We start from the raw sequence: 18925 nt of genomic DNA, 5'->3' as shown, positions 1-18925 counted from the left end.
AACACCCAACGGTATTAGACAGCAACATTCCAAACTGTCACGTGACCACTTAGCTTCCCTCCAGTTGACCAAACCTGGGTGAGCAGTTAATGCCCTTTAACTGATAAGTGGCACCTGGCCTGGAGTGGCGGCTTAATGGACTTAGTTTATAAAGCTTCCTGCCTCACTCAGTATTGATCTGAGCCACTGTCTGGGCAGCTGGACTAAGGCCTGGCTGAGGACGGGCAGTGGCTGCGCCAGCACAGAGTGGACAGATCCCTGTTCATTTCTTCCAAACCAAAGAGCAGTGTCTTCAGACTCCTATTTCATCCCTGGGCCCTGCAGGGACAAGGCACAGAGTCAAGTCCTTTCTCCTCTTAGAGGGACCCCTCCAGAGCTACAGCCTGGAGACCCCACCCCAGGACTGTCCCTGAGGACCACCCAAGCCCTCCTCCCTTGTTTCTCCAAATGTTCATTTCACCAACCTGATGGCCCTGTCCCTTCTTGCCACTCTCCCCAGCAGCACCCTAAACAGTAGGGGTCCTGTCCTCATCCCACCGCATTTATATCCACATCAAAAACCCCAGTCTTTCCTTTAAAAAACCAAAATGTGGCACATACACTATGGAATACTGTGCAGCCATAAAAAATGGTGAGTTTGTATCCTTTGCAGGAACATGGATGAAGCTGGGAGCCATCATCCTCAGCAAACTAACCCAGGAAGAGAAAATCAAACACCTCATGTTCTCACTCATAAGTGGGAATTGAAAAATGAGAACACATGGACACAGGGAGGGGAACATCACACACCAGAGCCTGTCGTGGTTGCGTGCAAGGAGAGGGAGAGCATTAGGACAAATACCTAATGCATGCGGGGCTGAAAACCTAGATGACGGGTTGATAGGTGCAGCAAACTGCCATGGCACATGTATACCTATGCAACAAACCCACACATTCTGCACATGTATCCCAAAAAACCTGGGAATCAAGATTGCTAGTGTATTGTGTTGGATTTTGGCAACAGTATTCAGAAGAGTTTGGCTTTTAATTCACATTTTGTGACATGTCTTTTACACAATTTGCTATCATGATTTTCCCAGTTAAAAGAGAGCAGTACATGTTCCTGTACACAAAAAATTGAAGTTATTTCTATTTAAAATACGAGATAGAGGCTGGGTGTTGTGGCTCACACCTGTAATCGCAGTACCTTGGGAGGCCAAGGAAGGCGGATCACCCGGGATCAGGAGTTTTGAGACCAGCCTGGCCAACATGGTGAAACCCATCTCTGCTAAAAAAAAATACAAAATTTAGCCAGGCGTGTTGGCAAGCATGTATAGTCCCAGCTACTCAGGAGGCTGAGGCAGGAGAATCGTTTGAACCCAGGAGGCGGAAGTTGCAGTGAGCTGAGATTTTGCCACTGCACTCCAGTATCACAGGACTACTGTATGAAAATAATGAAAATTGGTCCCTGCCTTATCCCAAATGCAAAAATGATTTGAATTATACTCTTCATATAAGAAGAAAGGTATAAAGATTCTAGAAAAATATAAAATAACATCTTTATATCCTAAATAACATATACATGTATATAGTGAGTGTGTGTGTGCATAGTTGTTTTAGGACACAAAAATACTAATCTTGAGGAAAAAACCTTGGTCTACATAAATATTGAAACTAGTTGGCATAGCAAAAGTCCCCTTTAAGAAAATGCCTTACAAAGCACCGAATGTGCAATGTTGGCCCTGGTTGTCAACACTGCCAGTGTTGCTGCTGTCCTCACTGCAGACAACTGTGGCTTTTGTTCAGAACCCTCGGATGCTGAGGGTGGCTGAGCTGGCCCTGCCTGGGCCACAGACCCTAAACGGGACAGAGCAGGGAGGGACTGTGGGTCAGAATCACAGGCCACTGGGGAGAGGGGGGTGTATGGAGCTAGGGAGAGGGTTTGGAGATCAGCCAGCCAGGGGCAGGGGCAGGCAAAACCTGTAGGTTCCTGTGGATGCCCTAGAATCGTGCAGTTACTTCTGAGTGAGGCGTGACACCAGTGAGTGTTGAGCTGACAACTGTTGCAATTTTAAAAAATAAAAACAAATTTTCAGTTAGGCTGTGGAGCGTCAGAAGCGCTCACTAACAACTGGGATATTAACAGGGTCAGCCATCGGGAGGGAAGTCCCTCAGCACATAGAACATTAAGTGTGCACCCCCCACGCAGCAAGTCCACTCTCGCTCAGAGATGGAGGGAAATACATAGGAGGAAGTCCTCACTGGTAACATTGTATCCGCAGCAACCCAGCTGCTCAGCACCAAGGTTTATAACTGAAGTGTGGTTTAAACAATGCTGACCTGTTGGAAGTAATGGAAGGGGTTCATATGCACACACGGATACAATTAAATGCTTAAGCCTGACAAAAAATAAAAAACCAGATGAGGCCTAAAGAGGAAAAATTATTTACTTAAAAAATGCAAACAGACTATGAATTCTTTAAGTATCTGTAGAGATGATTTGGAAGTCAGAGTGAAACCACATTATTTACTCGAGTTGATGACTCAGAGAGATGGAGGGAAACATGATCTGAAATGGTTATAAAGAAAAAAATACACAAGAGAGGCCTTTAGGCGGCTGAGGATGAGAGGGTTAATAAGTGTGAGTAAACTCCGTGCGTCTGGGTCCCAGGAAACACCAACAGAAAATGCCACACGCGCTCTGCTGGCATCGCTAAAGGGCAAGCGGCTGCACCCTCTTCAGCCAGAGGCTGAAAATCCTAAACACCCTCTTTGTTTAGGATTCCCTGCAGCCCTGTTCCCTCTCTAACATCGTGAGCAGTTTTAGAAAGGAGGATCAGGGCCGGGCGCGGTGGCTCACGCCTGTAATCCCAGCACTTTGGGAGGCCGAGATGGGCGGATAACGAGGTCAGGAGATCGAGACCATCCTGGCTAACACGATGAAACCCTGTCTCTACTAAAAATACAAAAAAATTAGCCGGGTGTGGTGGTGCGCGCCTGTAGTCCCAGTTACTCAGGAGGCTGAGGCAGGAGAATGGCCTGAACTGGGGAGGCGGAGCTTAAAGTGAGCCAAGATCCTACCACTGCACTCCAGCCTGGGTGACAGAGCAAGATTCCGACCCCCCCCGCAAAAAAAAGAGGAGGATCAGGACAGTCAGAGGCCTCCACCTGAGATGCTCAGGTGTGTCAGAGAGGCAGGATGGCTTTGGAGTCTGAGGACTGGGGGGGACAATGGCGGACACTCCTGAGATGGTCCCTTCCAGTTGGGAAATGACTCAGAGCCTCCATGGGAGTTCGGCCATCAGGGTGCCCACTGGGTAGGTTGGGTGGCAATGCTGACCTGCCAGGATACACCTCCCACCCACTGGGTCAGCTGTGAGAACCCAGGGCAGAAAGGCCAAGGAGCAAACGGGTAGCAATGTCTTATTTGAAAGCAGTGGCTCTACCCCCATGAAGTTTTGGGAGATACAAGGAGGGTTCAGGGAGCCCAGGCTCCACAGCAGAGCATCAGGAAGCAGAGTCACATCTGAACATCTGAACCATACCCTGGGCTCCTGTCCTGACCCTCCTCACTCACTGCACAGGAGAGGGGGGACCTCACCTGGGGATGGGGGATCCACACGTGGCTCTGCTCCATACACCCCCTCTCCTCAGTGGCCTGTGATTCTGACCCACAGTCCCTCCCCTCTGTCCTGTTTAGGGTCTGTGGCCCAGGCAGGGTCAGCTCAGCCACCCTCAGCATCCAAGAGTTCTGAACAAAAGCCACAGTTGTCTACAGTGAGGATGGCAGCAACATTGGCAGTGTTGACAGCCGGGACCAACATTACACATTCTTCACATGTACACGCTGTGAGCATTTTCTGTCATTCTGTGCTTTGTAAGTCATTTTCTTAAAGGGGACTTTTGCTATGCCAGCTAGTTTCAATATCTATGTAGATCAATGTTTTTTTCCTCAAGATTAGTATTTTTGTGTCCTAAAACTACGCACACACACTCACACACTATATAAATATATATATATATATCTCATATATGTGTCATTTAGGATATAAAGATGCTATTTCATATTTTTCTAGAATATACTTTTTCATTTTATATGAAAAGTGTGAGTCAAATCATTTTTGCATTTGGGATAAGGCAGGGAAAATTTTTCATGATTTTCATACAGTAGTCCTGTGATTTTTTAAGATACAAAAAACCATTTGATAAAAATTCAACATTTGCTTGTAATTTTAAGAGTCTCAATAAATTAGAAATCAAATGGAAATTCTTAAAACTTAACAACTATAAAAAATTAAAAACAAATGATAAATCACCCTAATGGTTTTATGAGTTGTTCCATGTAAACCAGGAACAAATCAAACTTCCTTCATCCAATGATGCAGTCTCTTGGAGTGGCTGGTGAGCTTATTTCACTCAGGTCCCTGCAAGGAATATGCTGGTTTACAAGAGCTACAGCCCATTCAGGAAAGCCCGTCTGTTCTTTCCAACTTGCTATTTTTCTTACGAAGTCTTCTCCATCCACATAAAATTTGAAAATCAAAGTTGTCTTTTTTTTGTATTTACTCCTTGGAAATCCTGTGGGAGTTTGTTATTGTTTCTTTTCTTTCTGAGACAGTCTGCCTCTGTCACGCAGGCTGGTGTGCACTGGTGTGATCTCAGCTCACTGCAACCTCTGCCTCCTGAGTTCAAGCGATTCTCCTGCCTGAGCCTCCTGAGTAGCTGAGATTACAGACACCTGCCACCATGCCCAGCTACTTTTTGTGTATTTTTAGTAGAGATGGGATTTCACCATGTTGGCCAGGCTGGTCTTGAACTCCTTACCTCAGGTGATATACGCCTGCCTTAGCCTCCCAAAATGCTGGGATTACAGGCATGAACCACTGCACCTGGCCTGTTTCTTTTGTTTAGTATTTTTGTTTGCTTTGCTTCATGAGCTATTTTGACTACAATTTTAATATTTTTAGCAATTTTTGGATATGCAGAAATTTCTTACTAATCAAATATTATTTTTAATTTTGTGTTTAGATTTCCTTTTTTAAGAGTATTTCCAACCATAAACTGCCAAATAGAAACACACACACACACACACACACACAGGCTATAAATAGGCAACTCATTGAAATAGAAAAAAATTGATTAAAGCACCTGTGGGATTTTTCACCAAATTAGGATTTTTATTTTTAAAAAATTATAGTGTTATTTAGCCTACATAGAGACTTATGTAGTTGATAAGAGTGTTAATTGATCAATTTTTTGGAAAGTAATCTGCCAGTATAATTAAAATTATAATTAAAATGTATTATAGGTCAGTTATACCACTTTGAGAATCCTATACTACAGAAAAGAAGAAATAAAAACATCAGTGGAATCCATGTATATTGATGATTATTGAAAAGTCATTAGTGGTGGGAATTTTTAAAAACAACCTTAATATCCATCTTATAGGGAAGAGTTAAAGAAATCAGAACATACCTATAATGAGCATTACTACACAGAAATTCAAATGATACATTTGATCTACATTAGTTGGAATTAGTGATGTCCATGTACTGTAATGGGAGAAAGTAAATTACTAAATAATGTAGGAGTTGAGTACGTTCTTTAAACAAATCAATAAAGCCCTAAAAGGACATATTGTTAAAAACAAGTCACAAAATCCAGACATGATAGGGAAAATATTGAACAGTTTGACTATGTAAAAATGAAAGTTTCTTCAAGACAAATACAAACAAAAGTTATGATACAGACCTTAAGAAACTTGCTAATTATATGAAATAAATTTACAGAATATATGAAAAATATCATTACATGAATTGTAAAACATATCATTATGAAATTATCAGAGAGAAATACAAATGGCCGATAAACATACACAAAAATGCACAATCTCTCCAATAAGTGGAGAGATCCAAATTAAAAGTGGAAATATTTCTTACAAAATTGGCCAAGATTAGCATTGGTCATTTCCTCTGTAATTAATCAAGGGTGTGTGGAAATAGGAACTCTCGTTTACTGATGATGGGAGTATAAGATCATTACATTTTTTTGAAACAGATTTTTAATTATCAAAATATTCAATATTCTTACTTTGCCTCAGCAGTTTTTTAGAAATCAATCATAAAAGAAAAAACTCACTTAACTAAGGTACAAAAAGATGAATATACAGGTATGCCCAGGATAGTGTAGGTAATGATAACAAATAACTGAATCCAACACAAAAATTCCACAGTGAAAAATGACCAAATTATGGTAAAATACCCTGTTGAATAATGATGCAACTATAAATAAGAATGAGAGAGACCTATATGTACAGATAAGCAATGATCACCAAATTCTATTTTATGTGGAAAAGCCAGTCAGGGAACAACACACAAAGCAGGATTATGTTATGTAAAAACATGGGCATGTCTGTGTGTAAGTGGATGTGGATGACTGAGTGGGCTGGGCGCTGGCGGTGATACAGTTCATTATACAGACCTAAGCAATATTTGCATTTTTATAACAATAGCATATGTGTTTCTTATGTGATTTACTAGAAACAATTTAATTTCTTGAGTTGTAAAAAGGTGTATTTTAAACCTGCATAAGGGTACCTGGAGATCGTCATCAGAATAACAAAATAAAACAGCAATATAAAGACACAGATATTATTATAGTACAATGTTAAATATGATAATATTCAAGATGTTAGAATTACATATATCTACATCTGTATGCATGTAAGGATGTCAACAAATATTATCTAAAATTCAATTGTAATTTTTGCAGACCTCTGTGAATAATTAGAAACCACTGAATTGTACACTGTATGGGGGTGAAATTTATGGTATTTGAATTATATCTAAAAGTTCTGCTAGAAAATGAATGGCTTGATATTCTAATGCTAAGGGATGGTTTTATTTAAAACATAAACTAATAGTTTCCAGTAGATTCCGTTAAAAATATTACAGCAGGTATTTCCAGATCATATCCACTCCCACGTTTTTAGAATTTTTATTTTCCAAAGTTCTGAATTCAATGAGGTGAAGGTGGAAGAAAGTGTTTACAAAGTCAGTGGATTGCAGGTGAGCTGGTGTAGGGTGAGGCAGAGTAGGGAGACAGGCTCCTTTCAAATGGAAGCCTCTGGAACCCGCAGAAAGCAAGTGTAAGGCGGGGCGATCTTCTGGAAAGCTACCAGATAAAGGCTTTAGACCCAACACGCCTGTTCACAAACACAGACGGGCATCTCAGTGTTTCCTTAAATCCACTCTTTCTATATTGACACAAGGAAATAATTAAAAGGGGTAATTCAGGTTTAGTTATTTCATACAATTATCAACAAAACTTTTGAAACAAAAAGTATTTAAAAAACTATAAAAGTGGAACTCAATAAAATTATCTGTTTAATAATCTGTTTCTGTGGCTCAGAAAGAGATCGGGCAAACCAGCCATGGATGAGGCCCCCCAGCCCGTGGAGGAAGCCCCCAGCCATAGATGAAGCCCCCAGTGGTGGATAAAGTCTCCAGCCCATAGATAAAGCCCCCAGCCGTGAATGAAGCCCACAGTCCATGGATAAAGCCCGCAGCCATAGATGAAGCCGCCAGCCATAGATGAAGTCTCCAGCTATAGATGAACCCCCAGCCATAGATGAAGCCCCCAGTAGTGGATAAAGTCTCCAGCCCATGGATAAAGCCCGCAGCCATAGATGAAGCCTCCAGCCATAGATGAACCCCCAGCCATACATGAACTGCCAGCCATAGATGAAGCCCCCAGACATAGATGAAGCCCCCAGTAGTGGATAAAGTCTCCAGCCCATGGATAAAGCCCGCAGCCATAGATGAAAACGCCAGCCATAGATGAAGCCTCCAGCCATAGATGAAGCCTCCAGCCATAGATGAAGCCTCCAGCCGTAAATGCCCCCCGAGTCCTCCAGGAGGCTTCTTGGGTGTGTCCTGCAGCTGCTCCCTCAATGTGTCAGTCCCGTGTTGCTCAGCTGGGCGCATTTTTCAAACCTGAAAAGAAATCATAAGCCTGTGGAGACAGCCAATATATTTCTCAGGGTTATCTGAAACAAACAAAGAACAATTATTACAAAACATGGGAGACACTGGCTGCTGCTCATCAATGCAGCACATGTTCCTGTAGAAAGTCAACAGCAGCCTTGAAAGTGGTAGCGCCTGAGAACACAATGAAATTACAATGTTTTATTACATAAAACTAGAAAACCTCAGTGTGAGGTGAAGTTCAATTTAAAAAGTACAAAAGATACATGGTAAACAGGAAAAAAAATACGACCAGGCATATCACAAAAGTTTTAATAAACTTAAAATGTAACAAGTCTCTAAATGTAGGGAAGAAGACTGGCAGCAATCACATGTAAGCATGTTGGAGACATGAACAAACAATATAAATGAAAAAAACCAAATGGCTTTTAATCTTATTGAAAAAATTTTAAAAATCACCTTAATAACCACTTTAGAGACAATAACTTTCACATGTAACTATGTCCCAGCGCGGCTGTGCACACATTCTTGCTAAGAAAGCCCCATTAGGCACCTATGGAGGGGAATCTGGCAACATTTAGCAAAGTTGCAAAGCAGTAATACTTCAATCCAACACCTCAAAATCTCTCCTAAAGGAGACTGGCAAAAACTGAAAGACTCGCGCACAAGACCATTGATTGGTTGCAACACTAGAAAATGCAGAGCATACTTCTAAACTTGAATGTCAATAAAAATCATAATGCAATTAGATAATACTTATGAATAAAAATGTGTGCAAACTGAAAATTGTGAGATACAGCAAAGAGCATTATGTGAGAGCAATCTATAAGCTTAGTTATTTACATTGGAAACTCAGAAAGGCCGAAAGTTAATTAAGCATACAACTCAAGTTAGAAAAAAGTAACATCAGAATAAACGCAGATAATGTAATGGAAGGATAACAGATAAGAAGAGAAAGTGATGAAATAGAAAATAAGGACAATATTAGGGAGAAGTAAGAAAGCTAACAGTTGTTTTGGAGAAAAGTCTAATACAAAAGTCATTAGTGAGATTTATCAAGAAAAAAGGGAAATCATCAAAATTCATCAGAAATTCATAGGAAGACATAACCACAGAAGTAGCAGAGATTACAGAACAATCAGTGGATATTATGAACACATATATATGTATTCAAATCTACATATGTATTCGTTATGTATACAAATATATATGAATATGGATATTATGCCAATATATTTAAAAATGTGTACAAAATAGATAAGATCCTAGAAAGTACAATTTTCTAAAATGAACTCATGAAGAAATAAAAATCCTAAATAGTTCAGCAGACTCTATGTAAATTTAATCAGTAGTTAAGAAATATTGGTCTTTGGCCAGGCACAGTGGCTCATGCCTGTAATCCCAGCACTTTGGGAGGCCGAGACGGGCGGATCACGAGGTCAGGAGATCGAGACCATCCTAGCTAACATGGTGAAACCCCGTCTCTACTAAAAATACAAAAATTAGCCGGGCGTGGTGGTGGGCGCCTGTAGTCCCAGCTACACGGGAGACTGAGGCAGGAGGGCAGGAGAATGGCGTGAACCCGGGAGGCGGAGCTTGCAGTGGGTAGAGATCGCACCACTGCACTCCAGCCTGGGCGACAGAGACTCTGTCTCAAAAAAAAAAAAAAAAAAAAAAAAAAGAAATATTGGTCTTTGTCTCTTTCTCTCTCTCCCTTGCTCTTTTTCTCTCTCCTGCTCTCTCTCACACACAGAGCCCTAATAGTATTATTGGCTAAATCCAAAATTACAATGGAGTTGTCATTCTAATCTGATTGAAAGATTTCCATGAAATTAATGAAGGGGGCTACTTTCAATTAATTTGATGAGAATACTGTTATCTTAATACTAAACAAAAAAAAATTAAGTATAAAAAGAAAAATTGTCAAACTTATTCAAGAGCACTGGCATAAACTCCCCAGAGGAGGAGAAGGCAATGACCACGCCTCCAATAGGAAGAATCAATACAAACAAAACGGTGTGCAGCCCGAAACAGCATATCCTGACGTGCTCAACCTTATACCCAATATTTTAAAATATGCGGAACACACAGAGCCGTAAGAGTGGCTGTTGGAGAAATTTTCATGAAGGAACAAAGATTACAACTAAGTTTTAAAATGCTAGTTTTGTTTTGTCTTGGAGAGGAGGTAAAAGTGGGAGTGAAAATAGGGAGTTTGGTGTAAGGTGGGAAAAGCAAAGGAAACCCGCATGGATGGGCTGAAGGGTGTGATGGGAGAACAGTGAGAAGTACGTTTGGGGAAGCAATTGGAAATAGAGGCTAAGCTTAATCACAATCAAAAGGAATTTGTTGAAGAATTAATGTGTGACTAGGAACAGGGAGGTTATGGGCTTGTCAGCTCGACAGTGGGCACTCAGTTCCACTAACAAATGATGCCCATGTGGACAGACAGAGTGATGGGCAGGCAGATGAATGCGTGGGCTCTACGTGAAACAGGTCCACTTGGTTGTTGACGAAGTACTGTTTTAAAGTTCCATTTTTCCATACTTCCAATAGCTTTTCATTAGCTAAATTTAGCCACATGTAAAATCACTAAGGCAGACTTCCAGGGTTCCCACACGAAAATCAAATGTCGACCAGCTGTGACCTACTTCAACACCATCATCGGAAGTCAGAAGTTGAGCTCTTTTTTGATGTTTAAAGCCAGTATAATATTCGCTGTATTATTATTCAGTGTATTACTATTTCCTTTGTGATGGAAATTTGGTTTTACCAATTTTCTATTCCATTAAAACACTGCAACATAGACAATCCCCATGCACATATTTATCCTAATTGTGGAAATATTTTACATAAAAGACTCTAGACATGGGATGAAATTACCAGGTTATTAGAATTTTAAAATCGATAGGTACTCCCCCAAATTGCACTCTTACAAATTCTATTAATTCATAAGCTTTCAAGTGTTACGGAGTTGCCCATTTTGAGAAATCTGTGCTAAAAGGACCCAGCAATGCTGACGACAGTGATGATGATGATCAGGAGGCCGGGAAGACAACAGAGTGATTTAGATCTTAGACAGATCACTGTCGGTGTCTCCACTGGTCCAGCTCTTGCATTCGTTCTTGTGCTTTTTCCTTTCACCAAATAAAATAGCCCCTTGACATCACATGAATCCATGCTGTGCTTAATGAGTATTGCTTAGTAAAATGTCTATGACTAGTAATCTTCATCTATGCAATTAAATATTAATTTGTAAAACACTTCAAATGTAAGCAATTAATTAGTAAATGAAAAGTACGTAATTCATCAATTAGAAAAAATCACTATTAAAAAGAAGTTATTTGTGTGATAAAAGAGATTGCCATTTTTGTATTTTGTATTGCCATATTTGTATGGCCCATGCCCATAATCTCAGCACTTTGGTAGACCAAGGTGGGAGGACCATCTGAGGTCAGGAGTTCGAGACCAGCCTGACCAACATGGTGAAACTCATTTCTACTAAAAATACAAAAAATTAGCCAGGCATGTTGGCATGAGCCTATAATCACAGCTACTTGGGAGACTGAGGCAGGTGAATCGCTTGAACCTGGGAGGCTGAGGTTGCAGTGAGTCAAGATAGTAACTGTTGCACTCCAGCCTGGGCAACGAGAGTGAAACTCCGTCTCAAAAATAAATAAATTAATTATTAAATAAAAGCCTTTACCCCAGAATGCTGGGTAAATTGGCCCAAAATGCTAACCTATGCATTTCAATACTACAGAATTCACGTTGGTAGAAATAACCAGATGAAATACTTCTGGTATTTCACCTTCCCAACCCACAGGAGCCAATGTTTTTTTTTGTGAATAACAAAAACAGAATTTACTTCCCTGTCCATAAAAGGTTACCACTTCTGTGTGTTCCCGACACAGGTGGTGGCTGGGTGAGAAGGGGGCAGCACTGGGGCAGGAGATGGGGGCTCCAGTATTGTAGGCGAATTTCCTAAACCTCTGCAACTTTCAGTCCCTAAATGGGATGAGCCACGGGAAGTTTTAGCACAATGCCCAGAACGAAGTAAGGATTTGACACCTGGCACTTCTCTCCACATTGTTCTGTCATCAGCCACCACGTCCTGTACCTCCCAGCCCACTGGGCTCCATCTGTTTCCATCACATGGAGAATGACCCAGAGCCTGGCCTCCAGTCACCCTCCTGGCCTTGCTGCTTCTCACTCTGCCACTGGCTCCTCACAGACCAGCCTGGGTGTCCTCAGACATACCACACACTTCACTGTGGGAGTCACGCAGCCCTCACGGTTCCTTCCCCAGGGAGCCACGGGGCTTTCCTCCTCAGGAGGACTCTGCGAGCACCTGGATGAAAGGCCCTCCCGTCCCTCATCCTCTCTTAATTTTTGTTGCAGTTCTCCTTCCTTCCACTCAGTGCAGCACACACTGATTGATCATCTTCTCCATAAAGACAGGAACAGCACCAGCAGTACAGAGTAAATATCCAATGATAGAAAAAATAGTCAATGATTTATCATTTCCATTTATCATCAATTAAGAAACCGTATGCTGAAGGTCATGCACCTCCTATGGGACTGCTGCATCCTCAGTCTCCTGAATTTCAGCCCAGCACCTTCCTCCCCAGCACAGCAACAGGTCAGCCCTAACCAGCATTCCTCTCTTATTGCCTTTGTGCAAAGCCAGGACCAGGGCCAGGTGAGGCCTTGGGATTGTCCCTCCCCAACAATCTGCAAAACAATCCTTGACGTCACCAACAAAGCACAGCCTTATGAATTGGTGGTCAGTCCCTCCGAACACCTCTATCACTGTAAAGCTGGCAGCGCCCCTCCACGGTTGGCCTTCCCAGGCACTGCACCTCTAGGTGACGGAGTGTGTCCTTATCTTGAGGCCTGGGTGCTCAGTCTATCCTGCCCAATCAGCGAGCTGTGGAGAAGGGGGGATTCCAGGTTAAGGGGAGACTAGTGGGGCTCCTGCTTTTATGCTGCTCTTTTGGGAAGGCTGTTAAAGAAACAAAGTGCTAAGCAGTGAAAATATGTTTTCATTATTTAAACCAATACATTCCACAGATTGGAATAATAAGAAATGCTACATGCAAGCTAACTGAATCCAACAGCATATCAAAAAGATAATCCACCATGATCAAGTGGGTTTCATACCAGGGATGCAGGGATGGTTTAACATATGCAAGTCAATCAGTGTGATACATCACATAAAAATAAAAACATAAATCATATGATAATCTGAATAAATGCAGAAAAAGTACTTGACAAAATCTAGCATTTCTTCATGATTAAAACCCTTCAGTAAAATCAGCACAGAAGAGACATACCTTAAGGTAATAAAAGCCATCTATGACAAACCCACAGCCAACATTATCCTGAATGGGGCAAGTCGAAAGCATTCTCCCTGAGGACTGGAACAAGACAAAGATGCCACGTTCACCACTTCACTCAACACAGTGCTGTTCACTACAGCATTGGTCATAAGAGCAAGACTGGAAACAGAACAAATGGATACCCAGAGGGCAGTGCTTAAGTAATTTTGGGAAGAGTCATAGGATGCAGTATTTCATAGATCTGAAACAATACAATGGATTTACAGTTGAAATGTGGAATGATAACTAAGGTGCATTGCCCAGTGGCATATGCAGAGGTGCAGAGGACTTTGTAAAAACACGATCACGCATCAGCATGCATGCCAGGCGCATGTTTCTATTTGCATGTAGATTGTAGGGATGACATGCAAACAAAAATGTTGACTTGGTGTTTGGAAGTTCAGAGTGGAAGGGAAACTTCCTTGCTAACCTTTTATGATATTTAGAGTTATTTCTAACCATGAATATGTAATACATTTAGAAACCTTAGCTAATAGGAAAAGCCTCTGTTCCTGGCCTCCTGCGGGCACACGTCAGGTGGACATGGGGCTGTCACGCTAATGTGTGCAAACTCAGAAAACTCCAAGAATGGGAGTCTGCGTTTTTCATCAAATAACTGTTAATAGAAACAGTATGATAATTATTGCTCATTGATACACTATGCATATTCTACTAGATGATAATAAATTTCTGACATTTGAACTATACTTACACATGGACATTGAAATGTATGGATGAAATATTGTGGCTGATACAGGCAATGGTTTTACTGGCATTTTACAAACTGATCGTCATTCCTCATGGCATGGGTCCGTGTGACATTAAGTAGCTTGTTATGTTTGGGAAAGGCAGTGATGACCACAAGAATGACTTCAACTATTAAAGTACCATGGAGATTTCAACAATGTTTGAATATTTACATATTTCATTATGCTCCCAGGTTTTTTCTCACCCTAATAGCTGTCACCCATATCATGCGGGTCCCATTAATACAGATACCTCCGAATGCACCCCTCTTCCGTTATATCCAGCCAATTGCTGGTTACCTTGGGCCTACAACGTGGGGAGGGCAGGGGCTGCTTGCCACCTCCTCATCTACAGTAAGAGTCAATGAGCAGTTAAGTAGATACTGAAAACCATTTATCCTGCTGGAGTGAGAAATAAGTGGTTTCTTTCAACAGGGTGATAAAATGCATCTTTTCCAAACTATTTATATGACTCAAGGTCCATCTCAATTTCAGATGTGGTTAGCCTGAATTCCTGATGCTCACCAAGGTGTGTAATGTTGTCCAAGGCCCAGTGCAGAGGAACACAGGTGTTGCCGTCAGACTGCCAGGGTCCGATCCCGCCTCCATCACTCACCCCGGGAGCTCCCTTTAAGCTAGGAGTCAACAGCGAGATGGAAACATGAGTGCTTTTTGAAGTCCTAAAAGTTCAGAGGATGACCGTGAATTTCTCCTGCACCCCTGGGCACACACCAGGAGAACTGTGTCTCCAGGTTCAAGTAAGTGCCTGTGAGGGAGTTGTGTCCCTCAGATTCTGTTCGCCACAGGTGCCACTTGATGCAACCCCAAACCTCTTCTGCACAATCCCAAGGAGTGCTGACCAGTCCAACCCAAAGGCTGTGATGTTTGGCAGAGGCAGAAAAGGCCAGGTGTTCTGGGAAAGATCTCCTTCAAATCACACAGCACCCTCCCAGCCCACAGAGACAGTTCTTACATTATGGCAAGAAACCTGGAAAACACCAAATCCAGTTTGACACACATTTCCTTTTTCTTTTTGATTTCATGCCCCCTCCCTCAACCTCCCAAGCAGCACGGATACCCCGAAGGCCCTGGGAACTCTCTCCCATTGGATCTTATCTGGAAAGTAGTTACCTACCTGCAAAATCCTCGTCGTCAGATATGCTCTCCACAATCAAATCTTTAGAAACACAAACACCAGGATAAGTCATTAGAGAGAGGCCCACCCACTCTTCCCACCCCAGCTGAAGCCCCGGTGCTTCACACAGGATCCCCTGGTGTTTCCTCTGATTGTCCCACAGACATCCCTCCAGCCTCTCTGGACATTGTTTTATACTTGCAAAATCATCTGCTCTCACCAGACCCCCAGATCCTTCTTCCCAAAAGGAGCCAAGAATCTGGTTTCTGTACCCCTACAGACAGCGTTTTTCCCTCAGGAAGTGGGTTATTTCAGGGTACGTACCGTTTTCCAGTATAAATGGCTCCTGCAATTATAGAAAACAGGAGGGTGAAATGATGCCATGCATGTCACATAGATCTGATATTCTCTCAAAAACTTGAAAAATTAGAAGGGATATAGTGATTGAGTCAAAGGTTGAACTCCCCCCAAACTAGCACGGAGGACACCTGTGGAAAAGACAAGATCTTTTCCCACAGAATTTATCTTTAAAATGTATTTACATTGACAGTTTCACAACTCTTAATCCACAGGGGAAACGTGCTGTGGAGGGAAACACCTCTGCATTGCGGTGGATTGTGGATGCCGCCATCTACCACGCCCCTGTGTGCCTGGCATGGGTTGGTGAGAGGCTGCCAATCAACAGCACCACACCAAGGGAATTGCAGATGTCATAAATAATGCACATTGGCAGATGTTCATGTCTACATCTGATTGGAAAGAACCAGGAAAGTATCATTTCTGTTCAAGATAAAAGTGTCTTACCTTGGCAGCGTCTTTTTTACAGATGTCTTGTACAGCATGCTGATTAGTATCGTGTACAGCGGCCTCATTAATGATCTCATATAGGGCGTCCTCATTACAGATGTTTCGTACAGTGTCAGCGATGTCACGCACAGTGTCCTTGTTAGCAGTGTCCTGTACAGGGTCCCCATAGGGAGCTAGGAGAACAGAGAGTAAAGGTCAGTGCCCTGGTGGTGGAGACTGTGAATCACCCAGGGAGCTTGCTTGGTGTGGTGCATGGAGGTGGCTGATCACAGCATGGGCCGAGCTGATGCTGGGCCATCCTCCCGGGTGGACCTGCGCTAGAGAAGCTAAGGGACATGACTCAGAACGCTTTCTGCAGTGGGAATCAGCTTCCAGGTTCAGATATGCTTTATCCAGTGAAGTGGGGAAATACAAAAAAATACAAATTGACAAATTCCTGAAAAGCCCTCCATGAGTGCAAGTGTGATTTTTTTTGTTAACCACTTTACATTCAGCATGCATTCACACATACAAAATATTCTTACAAGAAATCAGAAATCTTAATTTTTGTCAGTTATGTTAAATCTAACTTAGCTGTGAACATAAAGATTCTGTCTCATTTACTCTGTGGTCTCCAGAAAATCTAACACATAGTAAGTAGACCAAAATGTTTATTAAATGAAAACACAGAGCAGGGGCAGGGGGACTGGTAGGCAGACCGGGTTGCACCTGATTACCTGGATGATAATAAACTGCACAAAACCTCGGTCAGATTAATACTGAAACTGCCTTTTGCTTGGGCTGTTTTCCCTTGCGGAAGAAGGATGACCAAGAGGATGAACAGGGAAGAAATGAGAAACAGAGGTCTTTGCTTAGGAGCTAACAGCCACCTTCTGTAACACAAAATAGTCTACAAGTGGCCTTGATCTCTGCCGTGATTCAGTGATAGAGTTCTCTCATGTTGTCTACCCACGTTGAAGTCCAGCGACACTGCGACTGTCTTCTTTACAACTTCCAAGACATGCTGCTTCTGCATTTGCCTGTTGTATGAGATTTACACTTGTTTTAAAGCCACGTTTTGTTTCAGTTGGGCTGGTGGCCATACACTGCACTAGCCAGTCAATAGTGAGATGGCTCCTCATGGAGGCGGCTTGGCTTGAGGCTGAGGGTCTTTAACCCACATGCACAAGAGAGTTGCCACGAGGGGACGGAAGCCAGGCTAATAACTACTGTACAGAGTTCCCATCTGTCCCTCCTCACCATTTTCAGCTGGCAGGATTTGAGCATTTTAGGGCTTGGGAAGATAATATTACTAAATCTACTAAAATACATCACCCATCCTTATAGGCTTTGGCCAGTTGCTGAGCAAATTAACTTCACAACTGAAGTGGGCTGCACTGGCCTGCGTGGTCCCCCACTCCTCTTAGAATCTGTGAGTGTGGGGCCTACTGGAGGGTGGGAGGTGGGAGGAGCGGGAGGATCAGGAAAAATAGCTGATATTAGGCTTAATACATGGGTGATGAAATCTGTACAACAAACTCTCAACACACGTTTATGTATGTGGCAAACCTGCACTCCCTGCACATGTACCCCGAACTTTAAATAAAAGTTAAAAAAAACAAAAACAAAAAACAAAAAACACAGGCTCTGTGAGCTGACCCAAACCCCCGGGGATCTTTGTGCTTGTGACACACTGATAACTACGCTGGTCGGTGGGGAGATGTGCCCTGGGTTGTGTGACCACAGAGGCCACTTTATGGTGATGGGCAGTGTCTGGGACCTCTTAGGCTCTGTGCTTTAGGATTTATACACGAATGCTGGACTCCCTGTGCGGTGGGGAACACCCCATGACTAAGTGCATGTCAGCGTCAGCACTGGCCCACACTCCTGGGTTTATGTTTTCACTTTCTCATTCACGAACTCGGGAGCTGGGGCCACTCCCTTGGCCCTTCAGGTTCTCCACCTAAGCAGTGGGGATAAGAAGCCAGACCCAGGGATGGCTCTGGTGAGGGTGGAGGAGTCACTGTACAGAGAGAGTAGAGGGGGATGGATTTTATTGTTGGAAGTGGACACTGGTGATTGAGTTGTATAAATGGGAAATCTCTCCTGAGAACACACACAGCCTCACCTGTACAAACACACACACACACACACCACACACACACTCACACCCCCCCCCCACATGATGCAGCCTCACACAAGACACCACCAATCCTCAAGCACCCAACTCAGTACCACCCAAAAGGCAGCACAGCTGCTTCCTCAAAAATTGGCGATAACTTTTTCCCTGGGGAACTCGGGTTTTTTAAAAACACTTCCACTCTGCTTATTCCTATCACAGTCCCAGGCTCAGGGTGGCTCTTCACATTGAAACCTGCAAGGATGCCACACCTTTCTTTGCATCCAGATTGTTTTCTTTGTAAGTAATTCCAGAATACTTACTAGAGTCACACCTCAGAGGGACCACCTGCATCACCTGCAATACAGAAACAAAGCTTTATGAGGGGTACGTCGTGTTGTGGATTGTTTGCACAAGGCTTTATTTCTCTCAGTGAATACTGAAAACAAGGTCAGAAAGTGTGGTCAAATTCAAGACCCCCCAAACAAGGGTAGGATACACACTAGAAAAAATATCAGCTTCTGGATGGTGGATTCCTCAGGTCCACGTAGCTTGGCAAGTGCAAAATACTGAATCCAAGGAGAAGACATTGCTTCCAAGGACAAGGACCCCAAGGATACAGTCTACAACCTGAAGCCATCATAGGTAAATGCAATTTTGGATTACGTATCAGTTGCTAAGAGTCGCTTCTTCTGTCCCCTCAGAACACTGCATTTAATATCTGTAACGGACATTGTCGTTTTTTTCACATGTAAAGTCAGTTGAACAAGAAAGACGCCAAGAAAGGAACATTTCTA

General features: G+C 42.7%; 2 protein-coding genes and 1 long non-coding RNA gene across 11 annotated transcripts in view; 2 read left to right on the top strand and 1 right to left on the bottom strand.

The window, feature by feature from the left end:
* Positions 1 to 18925, top strand: part of LOC112429437 (fructosamine-3-kinase-like) — a 598793-nt gene that overhangs the window by 47966 nt on the left and 531902 nt on the right. The gene's annotated exons all lie outside the window — the stretch shown is intronic.
* On the top strand, positions 64 to 16031 carry LOC139358694 (uncharacterized). 3 transcript variants are annotated; one of them, XR_011613974.1, is made up of 3 exons: positions 64 to 78; positions 14584 to 14846; positions 15796 to 16031. It is a non-coding gene; the product is annotated as an uncharacterized lncRNA (long non-coding RNA). The 3 variants fall into 3 exon arrangements; XR_011613975.1 differs by lacking the exon at positions 64 to 78 and adding an exon at positions 617 to 631; XR_011613976.1 differs by lacking the exon at positions 64 to 78 and adding an exon at positions 3842 to 3856.
* The window catches only part of LOC105464188 (uncharacterized), a 26048-nt gene continuing 14464 nt past the window's right edge, over positions 7342 to 18925 (bottom strand). For 2 of the 4 annotated variants that reach the window (XM_011711853.3, XM_011711847.3), the window contains 6 exons: positions 18452 to 18485; positions 16028 to 16203; positions 15548 to 15569; positions 15224 to 15265; positions 14614 to 14723; positions 7342 to 7973 (listed from right to left, as the gene is read on the bottom strand). In XM_011711853.3, coding sequence (XP_011710155.1) covers positions 14719 to 14723; positions 15224 to 15265; positions 15548 to 15569; positions 16028 to 16203; positions 18452 to 18485 — 279 coding nt within the window. In that variant the 3' untranslated portion in view covers positions 7342 to 7973; positions 14614 to 14718. Of the gene's footprint in view, positions 7974 to 13297; positions 13463 to 14613; positions 14724 to 15223; positions 15266 to 15547; positions 15570 to 16027; positions 16204 to 18451; positions 18486 to 18925 lie in introns of all 4 variants that reach the window. The other 2 variants (XM_071080230.1, XM_071080231.1) reach the window with 2 other exon arrangements.

Source organism: Macaca nemestrina, chromosome 15 (genome assembly GCF_043159975.1).
Source record: "Macaca nemestrina isolate mMacNem1 chromosome 15, mMacNem.hap1, whole genome shotgun sequence".
In the NCBI taxonomy this organism is placed as follows: Eukaryota; Metazoa; Chordata; class Mammalia; order Primates; family Cercopithecidae; genus Macaca; species Macaca nemestrina.
The sequence above is the reverse complement of the archived record's forward strand: the minus strand, read 5'-3'. Positions and strand labels throughout refer to the sequence as shown.